At 38.2% G+C, this 27,281-nt stretch overlaps 1 protein-coding gene across 1 annotated transcript in view; it reads right to left on the bottom strand.

The window, feature by feature from the left end:
- Nucleotides 1-6,714: 6,714 nt before the first annotated feature.
- Nucleotides 6,715-27,281, bottom strand: part of LOC306865171 (phenylalanine--tRNA ligase, mitochondrial-like) — a 144,725-nt gene continuing 124,158 nt past the window's right edge. Inside the window, exon 7 of the mRNA XM_079409616.1 lies at nucleotides 6,715-7,877. Within this exon, the coding sequence (XP_079265742.1) occupies nucleotides 7,739-7,877 (139 nt within the window). The 3' untranslated portion in view covers nucleotides 6,715-7,738. The remainder of the gene's footprint in view (nucleotides 7,878-27,281) is intronic.

Genomic DNA, 27,281 nt, shown 5'->3' with positions numbered 1-27,281 from the left:
CAGAGGGGTCTCCTTGAGGGGAGACTCGCTCCGCGCTGTCAAAGTGTCACGCCGTGGGTTCCGTGCCTTAGACATGTGGAGAGATCCTCAGTTCTTGGTTCAGGGCCCGGTGCTGGGAGCTCCGTGTCGCCGCGTCTCGCTAGCGACGGACGCATCCCTCACCGGTTGGGGTGCGGTCATGAGTGGCCACCCTGCCCGTGGTCTGTGGAGTCGACGCCACCTATCGTGGCATATCAACCGGCTAGAGATCCTAGCTGTGTTCCGTGCGATCAAGCACTTCCTCCCGGACCTAAGAGACCGCCATGTGCTGGTGCGCACCGACAGCACGGCAGTAGTCTCGTATATCAACCGCCAAGGAGGTCTGAGGTTGCGCCCCTTGTACAAGCTGGCGCACCAGATCCTGGTGTGGGCCCAGGGCAAGCTCCTATCCTTGAGAGCTGTTCACATCCCTGGGCATCTCAACGTGGGAGCAGACATTCTGTCGAGGCAGGGGCTGAGGCCCGGGGAATGGATGCTTCACCCAGAGGTGGTGAAGCAGATCTGGAAGGTCTTTGGCCAGGCACAGGTGGACCTCTTCGCCACTCGAGAGTCAGCGCAATGTCCCCTCTAGTTCTCTCTAGCTCCGCCAGCCCCGCTGGGTCTGGACGCTATGGTGCAGACGTGGCCGAGGCTGCGTCTGTACGTCTTCCCCCCGATCGTTTTGCTCCCGGGAGTTCTGGAGAGAGTGCGCCGGGACGCGGTCAGTCTACTGCTAGTAGCGCCGTTCTGGCCGGGCCGAGTATGGTTCTCGGACCTGATTGCTCTTCTCGACGGCACCCCGTGGCCGGTGCCTGTCAGAAGAGATCTCCTCTCACAGGCAGGGGGCACCATTGTGCACCCCCGCCCGGAGCTATGGAAGCTGTGGGTTTGGCCTCTGAGGGGGCGCAACTCGTAGCTTCCGGTCTGTCAACTGAGGTTGTTGAGACCCTCCTTCAATCCAGAGCTCCCTCTACGAGGAAACTGTATGCCCTGAAGTGGAAACTCTTCACTTCCTGGTGCGGAGACCGCCAATTTGACCCAGTTAACTGCCCAGTTGGTACAGTGCTGGAGTTCCTGCAGGCCCGGTTCTCCACAGGGTTAACCCACTCCACGATCAAGGTCTACGTGGCTGCTATTTCGTCATACCACGCCCTTATCGATGGCCAGTCAGTGGGCAGACAACCCCTGGTGATACGTTTCCTCCGCGGTGCGCTGAGGCTGAAGCCTCCGGTGCGACCACGAGTCCCTACGTGGGACTTGGCTGTGGTATTGGAGGCTCTGAGTAGGGCGCCTTTCGAGCCTCTTGAGGAGATAACTGATAGACTCCTCACTATCAAGACTGTCTTCCTGTTGGCCATCACCTCTCTGAGGAGGGTGGGGGATCTTCAGGCTCTTTCTTCGGCCCCTTCTCACATTGACTTTGCGCCCGGCATGGCGAAAGTATTTCTCTACCCCCGTCCGGGGTACCTTCCTAAAGTCCCGACAGTCGTACCACAGCCGGTCGTACTGCAGGCCTTCTGTCCTCCTCCCTTCAGGGAGCCTGACCAGGAGAAGCACGACTGTGTGTGCCCAGTGCGAGCACTGGGCGCATACATCCACAGAGCTGCCCTGTGGAGAAAGACGGACCAGTTGCTGGTATGCTATGGTCCGCCTAAGAGGGGTCTTCCTGCTACGAAGCCCACTCTTAGTAGATGGATTGTGGATGCTGTTAACCTTGCTTACGAGGCCTCTGGGCTTGCCCATCCGCTGGGAGTCAGAGCGCACTCAACTAGAGGTATGGCGGCCTCAAAGGCCCTTTGGGCAGGTGTCCCAATACGGGACATCTGCGACGCTGCTGGATGGTCCACGCCCCTGACCTTTGCGAGGTTTTACAACCTTGATCTCCGAGCCACTCCAGGCTCCTCTGTCCTTTTGTCCTGACACAGACAGGGACTTGTCAGTATGGAGGCGTTGGTATAGCGTTCCCATAGCGTCTCCGACGCAGCTCGACGTTCCTGAAAGGGAACGACCTAGGTTACGTATGTAACCCAGGTTCCCTAAGGGAACGAGAGCTGCGTCTCGCAGCCATACTTCCGGCATCCCTGCCAGCGCTTGCTTCATGACATGGAGCTAACGCGGGCGCCGCCTCACGTGCTTATCTACTTCCTGGTCGTGACGTCACCCCGCCCGTGACGCTTCGCCCTTTCTATTGGACTGATTGCATACGATATTCAGAGCGGAATGACGCTGAGAGCGTTCCCATAGCGTCTCCGACGCAGCTCTCGTTCCCTTAGGGAACCTGGGTTACATACGTAACCTAGGTCGTTTCCTCTAAACTCTTCTGCTGGCATGATTTGGGCTTTTATAACAGAATGTTAAACAATAACCAAAACAATAGCTATTTTCGTATTTTAGCAAACCCCAAATTAATCTGGCTGCAGTTTTTGCAATTTTTCATTATTCAATCAAATCACAATGGATAAAATCAGGCCTCACGCTACATTTTATTCTCACTGAATATCTTCACCTAGAAATAAGTCACATTTATGGAAATGGAAGTAAAATGGATTGAAAAGTTGCATTCAAATTGTCTTCTTAAATATGGTTGACAAACAACTTCTTATAAAACCTTTTATAGAACATAAAATCATCATTAAATTAGGTAAATCTTTAATTGTTTCACAAAAGCTACAGGACAATGTATCCAGCAGATAGGAAAGGCTGTACTGGTCAACACTATAATTAAGGCTACTGTAATAATGTAATTGTATTATTCATTTTTTATAAGGGTTCCTTGGGTTGGCTGAGGTCTGGGTCAGGGAATGTAGGGAGAACAACACAGAAACCATATTGATTTTGTCTGCATAAAGGTTAAAAGGTTGAGTTACATTGTTCCATTTAGAGGCACAGGTTTGTGGAAAGCTGCTTTTCTGTGTATTAAATTAAATATTAGAATAAAGTGTGATAGCTGATCTCCATCTTTGTAATTCAGGGCAGCGCTTGACCGTCTATCCAGTGAACACTGCACATTTCTCACCTCTTTATCCCCTCAGGCCATTGAGGGTGCGAGTGCATCCTGGGAGTTTTCCAGGACGGGCGGCAGCGGCACGGTGTGATTAATATGGGTGTCACCCAGCAGCTCCATCGTGCCTCATAACAGCACCCGATCTGAATAACCTCTCGGCTTAATTCGTCCTCCCTGCCGCCTGCGGCTGGTACTTTAATGCCATTATTAACCCTTTTCCACCTGCACCAGGCATTCTTACTTACTCCTGGAGACACAAGCTTGATATATGACACAATATGGCTCTGATAGAAGCCCTTATGTCACAATAGGATCGCATGGAGAAGGCAATGCCTCTCAGCTGGAGACATGAAGAAAATGAAAATGGAAAAACTTGATAAAAAGAAACAATTCTAAATGCAACTTACAATTTTTTTTTACAATGTTGGGAAAGCAATATAAATAGGCAAATCAGCTTGATCAGATCTTGTTGATGTGAACTATATATGGATAATATTAACCCCCTGGTGCTGTCTCCGTAGCAATATTTTGAATAATTTATAGGGCGTTTGATGGTAAAATAAATTATAGTTAATAATAGTTATGATCCATTTATTACCTGTTAGCCACTTTTTGTGCCTAGACCTGACAGTGAAATTTCCAATTTAAATCTTAAATGCTTTGAAGCACAGACTAACGTTTAGTCTCTTTTTGAAAAAGTGAAACAAAAAAAAAGAAGTTTCAGTTAATTATTATGAAGAATGCACAAAAGTACTAAATTTTACATGAAAACTATATTTTAGAAAACATGTTTGACTCTAAAACTGCAAGAAAATCAAAGCCATAAATCTAAACAAGTAGTGTTTCAAATTTGAGGTTGATATCACACAAATTTAGCTTTTAGTAAGATTTTGTTTGGGCCCCGTACCAAACGTTTCCAAACGTAAAGGTTTTTTTCAGGACCATTTAACCTTTACATATCATTTTTTTTTCCTGTGCACATAGCAAGTGCCAAAACTTTTTTGTACCATTCGGATAAAGAAAAAAAAAAAAAGGCTAATTTACCAAACAGCACCAGAGGGTTAAAGCTGAATTCAAGATAATTGTGACATTTTCCCAGTCATCTCAATGGTAAAAAGTGCCCCAATTTTGTCCCAATTCATACAGCTGCCATACTGAGTGGTCCGTCTACACACTTTATACTGTCTCTGACATGACATACACATAAATATTAAGGTCGCAAGGTTTTATATTAACATATGTCCACAGAGATCTTGTAAAAGATATAGAGAGTGGATATATTGCTTGGATAGGTCACACTCATAAAGTCATGACAGATGCAAGTCTATGGGGATGAAATCTTCTGTGTGGCATATGATGCAGTTCTACATCTGGTTTCAAACATTTACTGGCCATACCAACGAAACTGTGACTTTACCATCAGTAAACCAACATAAAATCACAGCTGTCAAAAGGCAAGTGCCAGAATCAAATCACGTCAGTTAGTACATAACATCTTTGACTATCCAAAAAGTGTTTTTCTTTGTTTGACCGTTTAATGGCTCCGAGCTCATTTCATTATTTTCACGACGAGACTCTTAAGAAGACTGTGTGATCCTGAGCAAGAGAAAATTGCATTTCCTTTGCAAGAAAATTGGTTGTAAAGACCTCCAACATGAATTCCCAGCTGAGCTGTTGCACTTTGCCTGAGAGGAAACAATAAAAAGGGATTTAAAATGTATCATATCAGATTTGATGTATTTGTGCCCGTCTTTGAGTTTCAATAAATGGTAATAAATAAGCACCTGCACTTTAGCCCAACACTTTCTCTTGGTTCCATGACACTTCAGTGATGAATAGAAACAGACAGATGTGAAAAATGAGCATCGCACAAACCAAACAAGACGAGCAAAGACAAAAAAATTTACGAAGTTTTTGGTGAAACAAATGGTAAAACCGTTATGCTGATGACTTTGAACTCTGGACCTCAGAGTTTCTCAGAAGTGAGGTCTTGTGTCGGTTTGAGCAAGGGCCAAATAAAATTTTAATCTATTTTTAGAAATGCATTGATCTTTCATGCAGAATCTGATCCAAGTGTTGAGCCCAGCGCTGATACTCCACATAAAATGTCAAAAAATCTCTCCAAAAGCTGGATGGAAGTGGTGCTCTGGGCATATACTTATTCCTAACAAAGAGGGTGATGAATTGCCTTTTTCTTTTCCCTTCTTCTAATTCCCCTTGATTGATCCAGTCCATTTGGTGTTTGCCATCCTCTGGTGAGAGTATTGATCCGTCTACAACATCCTGGAAAATCAGGAATTTCTCAAATCAAGTTGTTCACTTTCAGTTCAGAGAAACAGGAATATCAGACTCAATTTCACATTCTCCAAATTGGTAAAAGGCCAAGAGAAGGTGAGTTTCAAATGAACTTCAACCTTCATGTCACATTGCTGGAAGGAGAATTACTTCATGTAGCAGGAATGAAACATAAACAGTTTTCATAGATCTACTGGGATTTCTAATGCAGCCTTCGTGTGCAGGACAGACTTTCAAAAACATATATATATATTACCAAACCCAAACATTTGAACAGTGGTGTATTTGTTAAAAGTAAATGGTTTTATTTTGCAAACAGGATTTAAACACCCTGAACATTTTGTTCTTTAAAACTGGCATTTAAATGAATGATCAAATCCTATCTTGCATAAATCAGCAGAAATGCATTAACACATGAGAAGTAGCCCCGCCGGACCAGGCTCTGCTGGAGTGTCCCATTCATTCAGTATCTGATTGCAGCACATCAAAAATTCATTACTGGGATTCTAATTGAACTTGTTCCCCAAAGAAAGATCCATGTATTCTTTAGCCACTCCTCGGAAACAAGAGCGTGACACATGGATCACACCATAAGGGCTCATTAAGATGCAGAGGAGTCTCTGGGCTGCTCCAACAAATGCCACACTGGTTGGGGTCAGGTTTTCCAATCTGTCTCTGTATACATATGAAGTAGGGCCGGGAGAATGGGGACGTTTTGTTAATATTGGATCCAAAAGAGTGACCTGGAGGTGAATAATATGTCACAATCTAAAAACAAACATGACATATAACAAACAAAAGAATAGACAGGCAATAAAAGAAAATGATGGCTTCATTTTTCCACCTTTGCTTATTTTATAAAAAGGACTTCTTCGGTATAAAACAACATCGCTGGCTTAGGGTTAGAAAAGCTTGGGGTCAGTAAGATTGTTTAAATGTTTTTGAAAGAAGCCTCTTATGCTCACAAAATATTATTACAATTTTAAATAACTGTTTTCTGAGTGAATATCTTGTAAAATTTAATTTATTCCTGTGATGCAAAGCTGTATTTTCAGCATCATTACTCCAGTCTTCAGTGTCACATGAGACTATTATTGTTATCACATGATCAATATTATTAATAGTGGTATTTGAATTTTTTTTTATCACTGTTGTTCTGCTTAATATTTTTTGGAAATGTGATACTTTTTTCAGGTTTATTTGATGAGTAGAAAGATCAAAAGGACAGCATTTATTTATTTTGAAACAGTTTATACAGATCTTTTCTGTCACTTTTGACAACTTTTTGAATCACAGATAAATTCAGTTACTCCCCAAAATCTGCAAGTATTGGAGTACTACTCAGTCTGTATTATATATACATATATATATATAAATAAAAGACACAGTGACACAATTACACCTCAACACACTTTTATTTTCTACCACAAATGGTGACCTGTTAGCCTCCCGTTTGCCATTTTACTGTAGAGTGACTTTAAGGAAGCGTTTCATTATCTTGGTAATTTCTGGGCAGCAGCTCATTACAGGCTACCTCATATCTTCCTTAGGAAAACAGAAATGCAGAAATAAGAGCTCTAGTTTCCTGCTTATCATCAGTCTGGCACGGATCCAGCTGCATAAAAGGCCTGTTTGATATTTGTGTTAAATCTGGCTGTTTGCACCATGATGAAGTTCGTGCCAGCCTGGGAAGTTGGGAGAATCAATCAGGCCTAGAGAGGTTATTATGACCCAAAGGTTATTTGAAGGTCAAATCTTGCTAAACTGTAATTCTGTCATTATTTACCCACTCTCATTTCAAACCTGTGTTGTTTTATTGCAGTTTCAGTTTATAGTGACCACGTCTGTCAAGCTCCAAAAACTTATCAAAAAACCTCTGTAAAAGCATCAAAAATACAGTCATCCAGAGTGCAAAAATGTTGTTTTAAAGGGATGGTTTTTCAAAAAAAGAAAATTCTGTCATCATTTCCCCTTGTTTTAAACCAGTATGGAACACAGTGGAAGTCAATGCAATGGAAATCAATGATCACCAAAACTGTTAGGTTACCAACTTTCTTCAAAAAAATGTCTTCAGATTTAGGTCAACACAGGTTTGGAGTGACATGAATGCGAGTAAGTGATGACTGAATTTTCATTTTTGGCTGAATTGTCCCTTTCACGATGTTTTGTTCTTCACATTCGGGTACAAAAGCTACATTCGGGTTCTTCAAAATTCTCCTTATAGGGACATGACAGGGACATGAGTAAATAGTGACAAAATGTTCATTTTTAGGTGAAGTGTTATTTTAAGAAACTGCAGATGGAGCCTAAGTGCAGGTGTCGCTGCGAGTTTCCACGTTTTATAGCCACAGAGAGATGTGACTATATCTGTGAATCCCATCATGGAAGGTGGAAGACCGTCATGATGATTGTTGGGAAAGCTCAGTATCTTCCCTGTGCTCCAAGCTCTTTTTCCGCTGCCTGCTCAATAGCTCCGTGGATGATACGCACTTCGTCCTGGGTCAGAGTCCTCTCCATGTGACGGTATGCCACGCGGTAACAGTGACTCACTCTCTTTGTCCTAGGAGAGTATGAAAAGAGAAAAAGATTATTTGACAACAGTCCCATTAACCACGAAACTGATCACCAACAAAGTTCCTTAAAAGTAGCCCTATGCCTTCCGAAGTCATACAATCATAGCTCACCTCACAGTTTTGCGTAATGAACACACTGAAGTTGGTGTTGCTGTTCAACAATAAAACTGGATCTTTGTGTCAGTGAGTTACGAACTCGAGGACCGGATCAGTCTGATTCATGAACCAGTCATTCAGATAAATTTTATGAACTGCATAAACCAATTTACTGAAAAGATTCGACTCAAATCACCAATTACTTTCAATTATTTGGTTCTCGAGTTGAACTCACTGGCTTATTAATCTGTTTGCAGCAATTATAGAGTGAATTGTTCACAGAAAGGGATCAATAATAATAATAATAATAATAAAAACAAATTTCAATCCATTTTTCAGTTTAAGTTGCAACCCAGTCTCATTGGAAAAAACAGGTCTGTGGTGAGATTTGTGCAAAATTATATTACACTGCTTCTTGCAAATTTCGCGGCACTTGTTACGTCCAGTTAGTGTTGACATTCAGTTTTACTTATTTATTTTTAACAGATGAACATGAATCTGGCAACATTTACACTGGTTGTTGTATGTAATCTCAGCAGTTTGGAAATTAAATGTCTGGTGAGTGGCGCTAAAAGGTTAATGTTCTATCGCGTTTGACAATAATGCACCAGCTGCACGAAACCTAAACAATAATGTTAACGAAAGCAAACATGAGATAAAACCACATCTGATGAAGCAAGCATGCCATTTTAGCTTGCTTTTACAAGATTTTGAACTCTTTTATTGTAAATTGTAGTTCACAGGACTTGTGCCCGAGCGCTACCAGGTGTGCAACCAAGCAAGTTTACAATATAAGAAAAGCCATTGATTTGGAGCTGGTTAAATGTTTTAGTTTACAAATCATGCACTATGATAAAAGTTTCAGAGGTTCATAACATACTGCTCAAGGAACCACCTGCACTGTAAAAAATCAAAAGTTGAGAAACTTAAAAGTGTAAGGGAACCAGCTTCAGCAGATTACGTGTTGTATTCAGTTTACAACAAAAGGTTGAGAAAACTCAAAAATCTGCTGAAGCTGGTTGCCTTAAACTTTTAAGTTTCTCAACTTTAGATTTTTTACAGTGTGAAAATACGTATTTATTAATCGATAAGTTGACCCGGAATCATAATTTGTGGGGAAAAGCATATCATTATCATTCACTTCAGCTGGAAACTGCAATAAAAATGCAGGTAGAGGCATGTTTTTCCAATTAATTTATGTTGAAAAGTTGGCTTTTTATGGCTTCAAAAGACTTTGCATCTTGTGCACGTTTCATAGATTACTTTTATGAAGTTCTTTTAAACATTTTTGGATGTAAAAGGATGTGAAGATTCTTCAGAATATCTTCTTCTGCATTCTACAGAAAGTGAGTCATACATATTTGGAAGGATTTGATGCAGAGTAAATGATGGCAGAATCTAAGTTTTTGGCTAAACTATGCCAGTAATATTCGTTTAGTTGTTGCAGTGCAGATATTTCTGCACAAATAAGTTATATAACAGTGTATGTGAGGTCAAGCTAATACACAGATCAAACCCGTTCATGGAGCTGCCAGTCAACAAACTCTCTCGTCTCTCACACACATGCATTGTGCCTCGTCTCAGAGGAGCAGCTGCATTAACAGAGAACAAGAAACTACAAAGTTTTCACTTACACAGTGCTCTCCAGGGACAAGACCAAAGCCAACCGTGATTCCTTCTTTATGCTGTATGTAAGCAAGACTGAAAAAAGCCAAGGGTTTGGACTCTTTATTGAGCAACGAAGTGAAACAAAATGGCTGACAGGCAACTGCAGTAAAGCAGCTGCTGGGATTCCAGCGCAAACCAACGGGGAGTTGTGAGGTTACATCAGATTCACTTTGCCGATATTGGATTTGCAGTCAGCAGGCCCGGTGCCCACTGGGATGTAAACTGACATAATAATGCATCAGAGAAGCACCCTAAGAGTCAAATAGCTCCAAAATGCTTAGCGTTTTGAACTGAAGTTAGAGCTTTTGCTATTTTTTTGCAATCCTATACTTCCTACAGTTGAAAACCTCACCATCTGAGATTGACAGAATGGTGGAAATGAAACAAAAGATCATCTTTAAAAAAAAAAAAAAAGAACATTTGACATTGTATCTATGCATATGTAATTATTCTAGATCTGCCATTACAACTTAGAATCACACAGAAACAAGAGCTCATTGGTAATTATTCGTACAAAAAAAATAAAAATAAAAATTCCTTTGAATGTGCGAGACGTCCGGTTTATAAGTCACTATAGAATAAAGTGCAATAAATGGTAAACCCATGTGTGCTACATGATCTCTTCAGTCACATGGTGCTTCATATATATTTAATATACTGTGGAGATGTTTATAGTTAGTAGTGTTTATGTATACATATATATATATATATATGTGTATGTATGTATGTATATATATATATATATATATATATATATACATACATACATACACTCACACATAAAATATACACTACTGTTGTTTGTTTGTAAGATTTTTTTTTTTAGGCTGCATTTATTTGATCAAAAATGCAGTAAAAACAAATAACATAAAATATTATTAACAATGTTTAAAAAAAAATTATATTTAATTATATTTTTATTTTGAACTTTTTCTTAATTTATATTTTTTAAATTTTATTAATTTTTTCCTGTGATGCGCAGCTGTATTTTCAGCGTCATTACTCCAGTCTTCAGTGTCACATAATCTTCAGAAATCATTCTAATATACTGATTTACTGCTCAAGAAACATTTCTGATTATCATCAATGCATAAATGTCTTTACTGTCACTTTTGATTGATTTAATGCATCCTTGCTGCTATAAAAATATAATTTTCTTTCAGAAAAAAAAACTTATTGACCCCAACATTGTAGCAAATGTGTATTAATAAATATTAAAATACTTTTACATTTGTGAACCAGTGCATACATATGTTTCATCATATATGCAAAAGTACAAAAAAAAAAAAAAGGAAAAACCATAAACATTTTTTTAGAGATGTGGTATCCACTAAAACACCTTTCACACACGTCTAGAAAAGCTTCTGCATATCATCGCAATAATCTGTTAATAATCTGGGATAAACGTGTATCTTTCTCTTTAAACATTTCTCTATATGAAAAAGTAAAAGGTTAAAGTGTAAATGCTATGGCGCATCCCACATCTCAATATCAATACAGTCTCTCTCAATAAAACAGCATCCTCACAGTGAAGAAGTTAAAAATATCCCGCAGATGAGCGTGATCCCTGGGGAGGCTCATCCGTAACTGATTGACACGTAAGGAGTGATCCTACCTGCTGCTGTGTGAGGAGAGATAATTCATCAAACCACAGTTAGTGTGAACAAAGACAGAGGTAAAGGGAAAGCAATTAACGTAAACCCCAGACCGACCGAAGAACACTGACATAAATAGACAGCTGTAAAAAATAAAAGACAGCTAAGAATAAATCTGTGAAACGTGACGGCTTTCTACCCACACATGCAGTGGAAAGCGTTTCTGCAAACTTGTGGAGCGGTCGTCTAGCAGCCAGAGATCGCCTGCGAGAGCTGCACAAACGCAGAGTCTGACAATTTTAGGCTATCGCCGGCTGCCACTGGGACATGTACGTTTTCACGCATCCCAAACAGCCAAAGCAGATAATTAGATAAAGTGATTTTCTTCCAGAACTGAATTTTCCTGTTCATTTTATCTCTCACATCAGCATTATAGAAGCAAAGCAGTGCTAAATTGGGAAGCTACTTTTAATCTACTATTTATCAGGATACAAGCAAAGAGTTAAACTACAATCAAGATATTTTTATGAAAAAAACTACATACTACTAACTACAAAACAAACAAACAAACAAAAAAACATTGTTACATGAAATAAATGTCAGCTGGAATAAAATAAAACATCAAACAATATTTTTTTTTCGGCTTGTTGACAAAGCATTCATTTAGTTTAACTTGATGTACTAAAATAACTCAAACTGAAATGTACTGAAGAAAAATTAATAAAAACTACACAGGCATATTAAATAATATTAATAATAATAACAATGACCAATAAAAATGACAAAAACACAACAAAATGACTAAAATTCTAACTGAAATTAAAATGAAAACAGACTTTCCTCGGCTGTGTGTTTGTCTTGCTGAAATGTCCACCCTCCTGGTAGGTGTTGGAACTGAACCAGCTAATATTAATTTCCACTGACAAGGGGCAGGATTGCTTTCTAATTACGGATTGGCTTCTGTATCATACAGTATTTTTGCAAATTAACCCACATTTTGTTTTTGACCACTGAAAATATGTACATTTTAACAATTTTCTACTGAAGCCATATTAAAAATCCAATATCTCTGGAACCGAACTATATAGGGCCTTAGAAATGAAGCTGCCAAAAGTAAAGCTTGTTAAGACACAATATCTAAAACGGCATTAAGATATCTTTTATACTTCTCGAGTTACAGGCATGCAAACCTCTGAGAAAAAAACTTGAAAAGTGCTGTTTCCCTATTTTTGAATGGTCACCGTTGGCACATACTGCAACAAAGATTGCTAAAGTGAACCGATTTTACTAATAGACCTACCAATCTCTGTGTAAAAATAACATTATGATGCTGCCATCTTTCTGAAGATTTTTACCCCCTTGTAACTTGGCTCTGAATCTCAGGTAAAAATAGCCATTTTGACCACCCTCTACAAAAAAGTGGATTACTCCGTAAATATTCATCTATGACATTTAATATTTTGGCTTTCATCACTATACATGTCTGTCTTTCCTTAGAAAAAAATATTAGCAAAATCAAAAATTTGAGCCGGGGACGTCTGGTTGAGCTGACATGGAATGACCCTATTTTTAATAATTTTTTCCCCTCATGGGGACCGCAGGCCAGTCCCCACAATGTCAAAAAATTCAGGTTTTACTATCACACACACACACAAATACACATTAAATGCTATTTTCAAAATATAATAGTTCAATAGTTATAGAGTAGAATTGGAATGGAACCAGCCTTATATATAGCCTTTCATAAAATTTCCAGCAAAATCAAAGTGCCGACTTGATTTATGCAACAGCTGTATAGTTTAATGTATTGCATTGGAGGATAAAAAAACAAGGATTTTGTAAACCATTGATTAACACCTCACTGTTATTGAGATACAGCTTTTGTGACAACTAGCCCTGGTCTATGTTTTATGGGCAGAGCAGTAGATATCTGGCACAAAAGCAAAACAAAACTAAACTAAACTAAATACAACTACAAACCCGATTCCAAAAAAGTTGGGACACTGTACAAATTACGAATAAAAAAGGAATGCAATAATTTACAAATCTCATAAACTTATATTTTATTCACAATAGAATATAGATAATATATCAAATGTTGAAAGTGAGACATTTTGAAATGTCATGCCAAATATTGGCTCATTTTGGATTTCATGAGAGCTACACATTCCAAAAAAAGTTGGGACAGGTAGCAATAAGAGGCCGGAAAAGTTAAATGTACATATAAGGAACAGCTGGAGGACCAATTTGCAACTTATTAGGTCAATTGGCAACATGATTGGGTATAAAAAGAGCCTCTCAGAGTGGCAGTGTCTCTCAGAAGTCAAGATGGCAAGAGGATCACCAATTCCCCCAATGCGAAAAATAGTGGAGCAATATCAGAAAGGAGTTTCTCAGAGAAAAATTGCAAAGAGTTTGAAGTTATCATCATCTACAGTGCATAATATCATCCAAAGATTCAGAGAATCTGGAGCAATCTCTGTGCGTAAGGGTCAAGGCCGGAAAACCATACTGGATGCCTGTGATCTTCGGGCCCTTAGACGGCACTGCATCACATACAGGAATGCTACTGTAATGGAAATCACAACATGGGCTCAGGAATACTTCCAGAAAACATTGTCGGTGAACACAATCCACCGTGCCATTCGCCGTTGCCGGCTAAAACTCTATAGGTCAAAAATGAAGCCATATCTAAACATGATCCAGAAGCGCAGGTGTTTTCTCTGGGCCAAGGCTTATTTAAAATGGACTGTGGCAAAGTGGAAAACTGTTCTGTGGTCAGACGAATCAAAATTTGAAGTTCTTTTTGGAAAATTGGGACTCCATGTCATCCGGACTAAAGAGGACAAGGACAACCCAAGTTGTTATCAGCGCTCCGTTCAGAAGCCAGCATCTCTGATGGTATGGGGTTGCATGAGTGCGTGTGGCATGGGCAGCTTACACATCTGGAAAGGCACCATCAATGCTGAAAGGTATATCCAAGTTCTAGAACAACATATGCTCCCATCCAGACGTTGTCTCTTTCAGGGAAGACCTTGCATTTTCCATCATGACAATGCCAGACCACATACTGCATCAATTACAACATCATGGCTGCGTAGGAGGAGGATCCGGGTACTGAAATGGCCAGCCTGCAGTCCAGATCTTTCACCCATAGAAAACATTTGGCGCATCATAAAGAGGAAGATGCGACAAAGAAGACCTAAGACAGTTGAGCAACTAGAAGCCTGTATTAGACAAGAATGGAACAACATTCCTATTCCTAAACTTGAGCAACTTGTCTCCTCAGTCCCCAGACGTTTGCAGACTGTTATAAAAAGAAGAGGGGATGCCACACAGTGGTAAACATGGCCTTGTCCCAACTTTTTTGAGATGTGTTGATGCCATGAAATTTAAAATAAACTTATTTTTCCCTTAAAATTATAAATTTTCTCAGTTTAAACATTTGATATGTCATCTATGTTGTATTCTGAATAAAATATTGAAATTTGAAACTTCCACATCATTGCATTCTGTTTTTATTCACAATTTGTACAGTGTCCCAACTTTTTTGGAATCGGGTTTGTAGATAACAAACAAACTAAATCTTTCACTACAAAAGATGATGAAACTGCAGTGTGAGGACTTCTGCTTGGGGACTCCAGTGAATTGAGTCATTTTTTGAACCATTTAATTTGCATGAACCATTCGAATGATACAATTACGTAAAACGAATCATCTGTCCCAATGTTTCATACGAGAGAGAGAGAGAGGGGATATTTAAGGAGATATTTTGTTATATTCTCTCAGCTAAAGCTGCAGGTGCAATACAATCCGATATGTCACAGAATGTGTCACGCTGCGTGGCTACTTGTCGAAAAATGTAGCTTGTTACTGGACGAGCTACATTATTGTGAAAACTGAAGTTAGTAGCGTTGCTATTTTAGCAAGTTACACCGAAGGACATGACAATGTGTAGCAAGCAAAAGCTAACAAGACCCAAAAGAGAGGCAACCAGGTTGAACATTTCACAGAACCACAACCAGTTTTTATGATTTTCAACTTCAAAACTATGTATGTAATGAGTCAATTAAGATGATGTTTGGAGCTTTTATGTTATTTCCATCGAGGTTTATGGTTTATGCATCCTCTGTCTCTTCGGCTCTGTCTGCCTTGGTAAAAAGAACAGCTGGCATTTTCAGTGAACACACAAGTGTTCAATAATTCAGTGGCAGAACAGTGATCCAAACACACACAACAATTCCATTTTAATGGAGCTGACTCTGTTTTATTGTCTGGCAAAATTTGGTGTGGGAGTCGGCAGGTGCAGTTATTCATACAGGCTTTGCAAGGTGTGTGTGACAAACTGCAAGAAGGCACATAAGATTAAAAAAACACACACAAGATGACAACAGAGCACAGATATGAAATCTATTCTGAGTGACAGAAGAAGAACTGAACCTTAGAGATAGCGGGAGCGCAGACGTTTGTTAGCCGTTTATGATCAAATTGATTCCACTTGACATTGACTTGAGAATTAGTTTTATCAAACCAAACTCTAAACAACTTCTCCATGCAAGAGAAGACAGAACCCTCATATCTAGTCTCTTTTGTCAAAGCTGGCAGTGCGATATGTTTTCTTGATTAATTTGCCAGAGTTTGAGCCTGTGATACCAAAAAAATAAAAATCCTTTCCATGGTGAATAGATATTACTAAACTGAACCAAGCTATTCAGATACTATTTTTGGTTTATTATTAGCATCGATATCATTTTTTATATGGCTATTTTACATAAAAAGACTGTCGACTGCTTTTTTCCAACCTTCAATTAGGCATGTAGATAAATCTAAAAATCTCATGAAGCCTTATTAAACAGCCTTGGTAATGTGAAAAATTAAACACTGGCATTACGTTTCCAAACCAGCGAACCAGTTCACTGAAACAACCAGTCATGAAAAAGAATCGTAGTTCCCTATTTGCATGAGGGTCTGGATAACAGGTAATAATGTTGTAAATCATGTTTAGTTTCTTGCACAGACTGATCGTTTCACTTCATAAGACTTAAATATATCATCAGGAGCCTTAATTTAGTTTTGCCTTCCATGCTGTTTTTGACTCTCAACTGCTGACTTGCATTTTATGAATCACAAAGTACCACGGCCTCAGCTAAAAATCTTAATTACTATTCTGCTGAAGAAAAAAAAAGTCACCTACAGTACATCTTGGAAGGCCTGAGGGTGAGTAAATTAACATCAAATTTTCATTTCTGCATGAACCTTTCCTTTAATTATTACTGTCCACCACAACTTTATTAGCCACCAAGCGGACATAACAACAGTTACAAAACAGATAAAGGCAGATCAAGTATAAAGCAAATCATTTCAGAGCGGTTATGTCATGCATTTTCAGAATATCAATTGCGCTGACAGTGGACGTGAAAACAAAGGCACATCGGAATATATGCCGAAGTGAAAAAGCACGCTTCACGTCCTCAGAGCCCAGCAGAAAGCTAAAGGCCATGGTGACAGTGAGCAGTGTTTCTCCACGTCTTCTAGGCTCACAGGTTCTGTCACTGTGAGGAGCTGTAATATCAGGGCCTCATTTTTGCCGAGGCTTCAGCATGGCCTTTGCCTCTCCATCCAGTAATTGGGAGCAGTATTCCAAGACACTGCCTGACTACACGGTGCAATTTAAAAGACACAGGATAGACACAGCATGACTGTCTGTTCTAAGCTTAAAAACCATGGCAGCTTTTGTTAGACATCTAAAGACAGATATAAAAAAAAGTATGCTTTTCCTTGATTTTTTTATTTTTATTATTGTATTATGCAACTATATCTGCTGGTAATTCATTTTAATGGATTTGGTTTAGGGGCTTCGGTGGTCTCAGACCAACCGTTTGAAAAATAATGATTCAGTCCAAGTACCACATTTGCATATATTTGCATCTTATATTTGTTTTTAGTTGTCTCCTTGTTCAAGTCTTTTCATTTTTTAAACTAAAGTATATATAAGAGTCAGTTGTAAATTGGGACCTGAACAATGAAAATACAGTTTGTATAAGAACTAAAGCTTCAAACCCTGATTTATTAATCTCCAACATGCTATTAACACCATATACTGGAAGATTTAGGTCATTTCAAAGTCTATAACTTGAATGTGGTTTTCTATGTCTCTTGGGGAGCCTTCAGTCCCATAGCATAGATACAGACACAGATCTACAGTCCTTTTTGAACCATTCTTTTGTGGCCTTTGTCACTAACATATCACAAACATGCTGTCTAATGTTAATAAAGAGCAGGGCTAGGTGGTATAATGAATTTAACTGAAGCATTTTATGTTAAAGCAGCTGTTTTTGCACTGATGCATGACTTAAAAATCACTTTATAAATTATAAAGTGATAAATAATCTTGTCATTTGATTTTATATACAGTGAGGTCAATAAGTATTTGATCACCCTGTGATTTTGCAAGTTCTCTTACTTAGAAATCATGGAGGGGTCTACAATTTTCAGCATAGGTGCATTTCCACTGTGAGAGACAGAATCTAAAAATAAAAATCCGGAAATCACATTGTATGATTTTTTAACAATTTATTTGTGAATTACTGTGTCAAATAAGTATTTGATCACTTGCTTATCCGCCAGATTTCTGACCCTCAAAGACCTGTTATTTTGCTTTTATATATTTTACATATATTTTGCAAACAAATTTACTTTGGATGCGATTAATCATGATTAATCATTTGACAGCACTTATATATATATATATATATATATATATATATATATGTTGTTCTTCCAAACGTTTAATTCATCAAAGAATCCTGGAAAAAAATAAATAAATAAATAAAAATCCACAAATTAAGTAGAGCAACTCTTTCCAACATTGCTAATGATCAAAAATATTTTTTTGACTATGTGTTTGCTTCATCAAATCCATAGATACAAATACTTGCTGCATGTTGAGTGGAAGCAATTTCAGCTCAAGTAATGGGCATATACATATTTGAGGAGAGTTTCCTTCACGGAAGCCATTTCTGGAAGCACGTCTATCCCATGATAATCAGCTGATTTTCAGAAAGGCTGGGATTCTGAAACATGACACTAACTCCTGGTTACAGCTCTCAGAAGGGAGGAGAGGAGCAGACAGAAAATCCAGTCAATGGGCTGCTAATGATTTTAACCAGGGAGTGCTCTGAACATTCGAACAGGGCCAGCACTCAAAGCAAAGTGACTTCCCATGGAAAAAAAATAAAAGAGATAATGTTTTAGCAAATGTGCAAGTTTTCTCCATTACCATTTTCCACATAAAAAACAAAAAACCCAAACTGAAATACAAGAAGAAAAAAAGGAGGAACAAGGAAAACAGTTCAACAAGGAGGAAAACAGTGAGATTTTAAGGTCGCAGAATGCATGCACTTTAATGAGTTCAGTGATGAGGAAAAAATGACAATCATAAATACAGTTCATTCACTGTTCGCCATGTAATTCATTTTCAATTGTCATAGTATATAAATAAATAAATAATTATTTGATATATAGCGCGACAACACAACACATTAAGTTTTCAGAATTATTTCATATTTACTACCATCAAAATTTTATCTTTGTAAAATATGTAGGAAAGTTACCTAACAAACTTCAGATATTTATGGTATTTCCCTTTCATTTTAAACGGTCATGTGGTATGATATTTATTTATGGTACTCAAAGCAATTATATGCAATCACTGATATTAATTTAATATTAATAAACATTATTATTATTTATTTACAAAATATTAAATAATTATATAATCCATTTGTATTATTTAATAATTATAACACACTTTTTTAAAGAAATTAATAGCTATTACCAGTTGATCTCTGTAAAATACATAAAGTTACCTAACAAGCTTTAGATATTGATGACTTAAAAAGATCTAGTGAAATAGCAGCCAAAAGAAAAATACTAAATTGAACAGTTTGAGAATAGATTTATTCACAGCGGACACACGTCACTACTGACTTCAGTAACACCTCAATAAACGCACTGCCATAACTAGGATTGGCCGCTAAGAGGATTTAGCTTCGACTTTCATGGCCTCTGATGAAAAGCCACGCTATGAAAGAAACAAGACGACATTCTTTCCATCAAAGGCATGGCGGCGATTCTCTCCAGCAGCACGGAAGCACTGAAGAACTGAAGAAATCAATTTGCATTCTATTAAGAGTTCCAGACTTCAGCATCCTGGCCCGCAGCAGATGAGCCTCTTGTCTATATGAATCCAACAACTCATTTATTTTCTAATCATACCTGACAAAGACTAGGGTTACGGAGAGCACCTCTTGTTCTACGTGTCGAGAAACCAGACGTGTGGACGGATAAGGGCTATTTCAAGGATACTTGTGAGGTCATGTTTGGTTGGATGTTACATAAACACAAATAGGGCAGTACTTCACTTCTCAGAGGAGAACAATACTCCTTATCCAGTCTTGAACTGCCTTGTTATATAAGCTGAGTTAAAAAAAAAAAAAAAAAACTAAAAGGGAGAACTATTAAACTATTATTAAAGGAATTGTTCACCCAAAAATGAAAATGTGATGAAAAGATGTAGATGAGTTTCTTTGTTCATTGTAACAGATTTGGAGGAATGTAGCATTCCATCACTTGCCCACCAATGGATCCTCTGCAGTGAATGGGTGCCGTCAGTCCATCAATGAATGTCTTGTGAAATGCTGCATGTTCGTAAGAAACAAATCCACCATTAAGATGTTTTTAACTTCAAACTGTTGCTTACTGCTAAACTACAACTTCCTGAACAAGTGGTCTGGTCTGAAGCAGAAGAGAATTACTGGAGGAAGCGTTATTATAAATTGTGGACTCATTTTAGCTACAGCTATTTTACACACAGATTTTTCACTTTACAATTTTTTGATTACTTGTGGATTATTGTGATGTTTTTATCAGCTGTTTGGACTCTCATTCTGACGGCACCCATCCACTGCAGAGCATCCATCCGTGAGCAAGTGATGTAATCTTACATTTTTTAAATCTGGTCCCATAAAGATACATTTTGGATGGCTGAGGATGAGTAAATTTAATGCAAATTATTATTCACATTTTCATAACCCACCATGAAAAAAGGTTTATAGTAAGAATATTTTAATAATTTCTAATAGATTTTCTAATAGAAATTTGAAATAGTACTTTGAATTTTTAATAGTATATGTAATAGTTTTTTATATGTGAAAGATCATGTTCCATGAAGTTATTTTATAAAGTTACTAATGTAAATATATGAAAACTTAATTTTTGATTGGTAATATTTATTGCTAAGAACTTCATTTGAACAACTTTAAAGGTGATTTTCTCAATATTTAGATTTTTTTGCACCCTCAGATTTTCAAATAGTTGTATCTCAGCCAAATATTGTCCTAACAAACCATATATCAATGGAAAGCTTATTTATTCAGTTTCAGATAATGCATAAATCTCAATTTTGAAAAATTGACCCTTATGGCTGGTTTTGTGGTCCGGGGTCACATATATCTGCCACTGACACATCTTACCCCAAATAATCGGACATATTTTACCCCACTACTACCTTGTCGGAAAAAATAAAATAAAATAAATAAAAATCTTAACGATAATTCACAGCTAATCTGTAGCCAAATCTTTTTCATGGTTTTATACATTGGCAGTTTTCATTTTAATTTCAGTTAAAAGTTAATTTCAGTTATAAAAAAAATAAAAATAAAAATGTCTATAGTGTTTGTGTTGGTACATCAAGTTAAACTAAATGAAAATGAGAAATGTTGAATTGGAAACTAGATGAAATTATTTATTTATATAGATTTATTTATTCCTAAATTTCATTTAACATTTATTTTATTTCAAGTAAAAATGTATTTATTTAAATGTATTTTTATTAGTTTATTTTGAATAATTTTAGTTTACTATAATAACCCCTTGGGCCCTGTATGGTCTCATGATAAAAAATACCCAGTTTACTAGATTAATGGAGTGGCACATCTTACCCCACCCACCCTCACCTACTTACAATTTACTAATAATTGCAGGTTTTTAGCCCAATCAGTTTAGCACACACACCTGATGCTCTACTCCAGTTCTGCACTCCGCTCTAATAGTGCTCCCATCCACATCAGGAGGGGCAAATAAAAAAGAGACAACGTTCATGAGAAAATAATGAACCTAATTAAAAGGAAAGTGCCTCGGATGATGGGAAGAAAAAACTTTGGGGAGATCAAATTAAAATTCCAGCTCAGAGGGAAGTCTACAGGCAGAGAAGGAGTCACTGAATTATTAAGATCTCTGTCATAAAAGCGGGAAAGCACCTATATCAATAGAGGGTGACGGCACAGCTTCTTCAATGCACCTGCCGGCTGGTCTAAAATAGGAATAAAAAGTGTGCTGCTGTTGAAAAGGAGTGAATCTGAGCCACAAAATGCAGCTCTGTGATGTTCAGTATTGTCACAGGCTGATTGCAATAGAAAACAATGTTAATATAGGTGAGGAAACATCACAAACACTTCATGTTCAAGCACATCTGAGACTTTGTACACAAAGCATTAGGATCCAAATGCTGATGCATGTTGATTTGTTTGGCTGTTTACATGCACTCTCTGAACCTGAATGTTTGAGTCATAACACTAATTAGGTAGAAGTTACCCTTTGTAATTATTATTGTATGAACACCAACTGCATGTGAAGTCTTTCACATCACTGAAGCTGAATTAATTATTGATTAGAAAAAGGGCAACAATGCACTTCAGACAATAATAAAAATCATGGATAGTATGAGTAAGACAACAAAGACAGACCTAGATGGATAAAAAGCCAGTTTGCATCCTACTGATGGCGGATAAAGTTTTAATCAAGAGGATCCTTTTTAATCTTTAATAGGGTAAAGGCTGTGGAACAAATGAATTATAAAGGTAGTGTAATTCTGCATATTTACGGCCCCCGCTCTTCTCATATCAGGTACTCTCTTTTAATATAGACCCAAAGTCAAGTTTGTGTGTGCATTATGACTGAAGAGATTGTTCCAATGAGCACTTATAAATGAATAAATCTCTATAGATTTATAGGCATTAAAAACATTTTAAAGAGTTACATATTAAATGTTTATATTTAAAACTGATTATTTAAAGAAATAGTTCAATCAAAAATTTGGAAAAATGTGTCATTCCATCACTTGCTCACCAGTGGGTCCTCTGCAGTGAATGGGTGCCGTCAGAATGAGAGTCTAAACAGCATATTTTAGATGGAAACAATGGTTTAAAGTGAAAAACATCTTAATAATGGATTTATTAAGAACACTAAGCTTTTGGCTTCTCAAGATGTTAATCGATGGACTGGAGTGGTGTGGATTATTGTGATGTTTTTATCAGCAGGAAAGATCACCAATGGCTCCTCTACATTGAATGGGTGCCATCAAAAACATCACATTGCTTAATTACTCCAAATCTGTTCAGATGAACAAACAAACTAAAGGGTCATTTTTATGCAAATTTTCATTTTTGGGTTGCACTATTTCTTTAATTCAGGTTTAAAATGTTATAAAAATGTAACAATACAACAATAAATCTTTTTAAAATACATCACTCAAATTACATTTTGTTACGCATTTTCCAAATATTTTTCTTAATCCATTCGCAGATCAAGTTTAAAAACGCCAATGGCTAGTTTATGAGAGCAGCCAATGGACTTTCGACTTTTAAGAAACAGAACTGTCTCATTTCAAGTTACAGTATTTTGGATGGACATAAATTCAGACCTTGAGGAGAACAAAAAGGTGTGTGGTCAGAAAGGCCTTTAAGTGGGCAATTCATAGCTAAAGTAATCTGCAAAGTGGACCAGACATCATGCCAGTAGTCAAATGTCTAAGCAAAACAAAAAAGAAACAAACTGAAGAAACCCCGAGCATTATTTCAAATATACAGTATGTTTTAGCATCTACAATTTCTAGCTACTCGAGTGATTTGTCGCTGTGCAGCAGTTTCTACAGGAACAGGTAATCCGTATAACACATATAAAGGTAAAAACAGTGCTATATCATAAATAATTATGACAAAAAGAACAAAGCAATGGAAGAACAAAGGATTTATTTACCATGAAGGAAATGCAAGGACGGAATGGACTGCACTGCAGGCCTGAAGGAAACATTAACATGGATATATGCACACAGTTGTATAAGACCAACGGGAAACATGGAAAGTCATGTAAACATAAGCTCATCCGTTCCCATATGAGTACGAGTGGAGAGACTGATCATGTCCACAGTGGCGTGACAGCGTTCCACGCGGCTACACACCGAAAGACTATCAATTCTTCATAGACATGAAGCAGATCCATTGAGTGTATGACAGCCTACTCACCATCTGCTTAGCCAGCGAGTGGCTAATAAGTCGGTGAATCATGTTAATGTATGGATCCTTGTCCATCATGGAATAGTGTCATGTCAGGGCCTAGTCACATGATCATGCCTTTAGAGCTTCACTTAGACATGGTCACAAAGACTTTAGCATTAGTTCACATTCTTGGGAAATAAAACTGAGCTCCTTTTGTATACCGAATGAAACCAAAGTTGAATGCAACCTTCTTGAGTCAGAACTAACCAGAAGGGTTTAGCTCTTTTCTCGCAATTGATGGATTTTTCCATGATGTATGAGAAAAATGAAAATGATCCAAAATGCTGCCAGTGGCTGGCAACTTAAATGGTGGAGGGGAAAGAGTAACAGAATAATTCACCAAAATGAAAATTGTGTGTACATTCTAGCGCTTTACACTCCAGTCCAGTAGGTGGCGGAAATATAACTTTCACATCAGTTTGAAAAAGACTATTTAATAAACTATGTACTATATACCAGGTTCATTTATATGAATAGGAGAAAGTTCGATGCGCAGTATTGCGGAATAATTCTCGCCTTTTGCAAATAAACAGCCAGTCACCAACGGACCCTTAGTTACTGTTGCTATGTCCAACAAGCCATGCCGCTATCACACTATATACCATGTTCTCACACAGTGAAAAATATATTAAATAGAGAAATATATTCTCACACAAAGCAAAGAGGAAATTGACAAAACGCCAACAGACAAGACAGGTTATGGACATACCTCTGGTATGAAACATGGTCTCAGCTTTCAAATTTTGCAAATTTTTGTACCATTTTTGTCTCATTAATGTGTTGTGACAAATCCAAGTTCTTGAAATTTCTGTATTTCCCCTTTAAGTAAATAGGAGTTGGTCTTGCATGACCGAGGCTGAACTGAAAGGAACTTTTGATATATTTGAAATATTGTGTTTTTTTTATCCACCAAAACAGATTTATAGTGACAGCCATTTGCAACATAAAAGCAACTGGTTGTCGATAACTTTCCAGAAAAGTTGGCAAATTTTAATGTCAGGAGCAACAGCTGCTGTTGTCAATACAGCTTTTATCTTTATGCAAATGTCCACCAATGGGATGCACCACCTGATATAGTTGGATACTGCAGACAAGTGTCTAGCTGCAACTAAGAATATAAAGACCTACAGCAATTTCATCAGTGTCAGTGTGAACAGGGTTTAAATGTCATAACCAATGGCCATAGCACAACATCCTCCTTCTTCAGGAAGAGCTACATGCACATCTAATATAATAAGTGTAAGATATAGGGGCCATGAAACATTTGTCTGTGGACTTGTTTGCTGTGCAGGGGGCTAAATTGCTGCTTGGCTTCCTGTATCGATCCAGTTCATGCAACAGTGTAATGAATAAGTTGCCATGAAGCTGCGCTCGGGGAGGCCGGATTTTCATGGATTTACCTTTATGGACCAATTCTCCAGCAAGAACCAAAGACATAAAATATATGAGCTATGTAATCTTCTCCTCTTTTCAGAGTTAAAGGGATATCTGTAGCTCCAGACCAAACAGATATTGATAATGTGGGGATCTTGGGATTTGATGACATATTTCAGGCTGAGGCTATTTTAAGAAACACTGAATGAAAGTATTGGTTTCATACAGTGACGGTAACAGCACTTGGTGACCATATGTCCTGTTTTTCCGGGACATGACCTGGCTGGGATTTCTAAATTGCCTAAAATGTTGAGGTTTGGGGTGTGTTTTCTTATTGTTTTCATACTTGCTGAAGGTAATAAGTAAAATTGACCAATAGCATGTAGGCATTATACATAATCAACCAATTGTAGCATGCAAGAAGGTGGGATCTATAGTTGGTGGGAAAGTGAAAGTGAAAAGAAAGTGAAGTGGCCAAGTATGGTGACCCAAACTCAGAATTCGTGCTCTGCATTTAACCCATCCAAAGTGCACACACACAGCAGTGAACACACACACACACCGTGAACACACACCCGGAGCAGTGGGCAGCCATTTATGCTGCGGCGCCCGGGGAGCAGTTGGGGGTTCGGTGCCTTGCTCAAGGGCACCTCAGTCGTGGTATTGAGCGTGGAGAGAGCGCTGGACATTCACTCCCCCCACCTACAATCCCTGCCGGCCCGAGACTCGAACCCATGACCTTTGGGTTACAAGCCCGACTCTCTATAGATCACGACTGCCCCAATTATAGATCCCACTGGAAGGTGGGATCTATAATTGTAGCTAAGCAAATACAAATATTATCCTGTAAAAACATAGTAATTCCATGGGATTTTATGTTAGTGTAGCTGCTAAGCATAAACAGCATATAAAAATCTATTTACTACATCTGAATGTAATAATTTTATTCAAATACTAAAGTATAATATATAAAAACTGCAGCTGAAATACAGTCTTTAAAGGGCAAATCTCCAGGGTCTCTGCTAGAATCTGGCTCGAAAGCCTTGATATAGATTTAAAATTTTCATGAGGACATATTACTACAGCCTATACCAATTTCCAACTTGTCTGGGTCAATCTGGTTTGAATTGGAAACCTAAAGGCGTTTATGACCTTAAACGTGAAGTGTGTTATTACTACTGTCAGCAAACAAAATAGTTTAATACATATTGTTTCAAAGCAGCTTCACGATAACAAACAGTAAAATAACAATCAATGAACAATCAACCTTTTTCAAATATGAGACAATAGTGTTGTTATTCAGCTCAAATAATTGGCTGATCTGTTGCTATGTCAGGGTTCTCAAACAAGCAGCAATGTTTTGATATAATTTACACTTTACATTATACTAATGGCACACTTACATTTGTGGTTGCAACACCTTTAATTAGGGCTGGGCTACGTGTGTCAGTCATCTGTCGTGTGTGTCATGTGTTCCTGCCTCTTGTGTCCATATTTGGTTTGTTTCCTGTCCTCGTCTAGTTATCATTAGTTAATTCTTGTCCAGCTGTGTTTGTCTCATTATCTATGATTTACCTGTGTATTTATAGTCCTGTCTATTCAGTTGGATTTGGTCTGGTCTACTCGTTACTCCCCGTGTCTGTTCCTGTCTGTGTCTGCCTTGCTTTGATGTCTTCAGTAAAGGACTGTTATTTTGAGTTACATCCTCGTCTGCGTGTTCCGTGTTCCTCCCTCGTGTGTGCACCGTGACAATACGGCAAAAAATATATATATTTTTTTAAACCTTTAATGTCTAACACTTTATGCCGCAGTCATCTACTGTTTCACCTACTATTCAGACTCGTGTGAACAGCTCCAGTAGCGGGAGGGAATATCCCATGGGCGTCAGTGAATATGCAACAGCACAAGGGTGTGTGTGCGGGTCAGGAAGGGCAGCCAAGTCTTTGTGCTTTCAGCTGGATCTGATTGAATTCCCTCAGTCACTGAGTGAAACGCATTACTGCATGGCAGCAGACGTGAGCAGGGTCACCTCCGTCTGCCTGCCTTTAATCCAGCGAACGCTCTCCATGCACTGCCTCCTCATTACTGCACCAGAGCCTGTGGCAGTGCTACTAGAAACACACACACACACAGAGTCATGTAAATCCACTGCATATAGTGGTACCTTTGTTCCTTCGTCGTATATTATGTCATCTGCTGTGAGCTTTCTTCCCATAATGCAGTGCTACCCATAAATCACAGAGATAGTTCTGTAGTACAGTAT

This window comes from Barbus barbus (assembly GCF_936440315.1).
Source record: "Barbus barbus genome assembly, chromosome: 46".
Lineage (NCBI taxonomy): Eukaryota > Metazoa > Chordata > Actinopteri > Cypriniformes > Cyprinidae > Barbus > Barbus barbus.
This window is presented reverse-complemented; position numbering and strand designations above follow the sequence as displayed.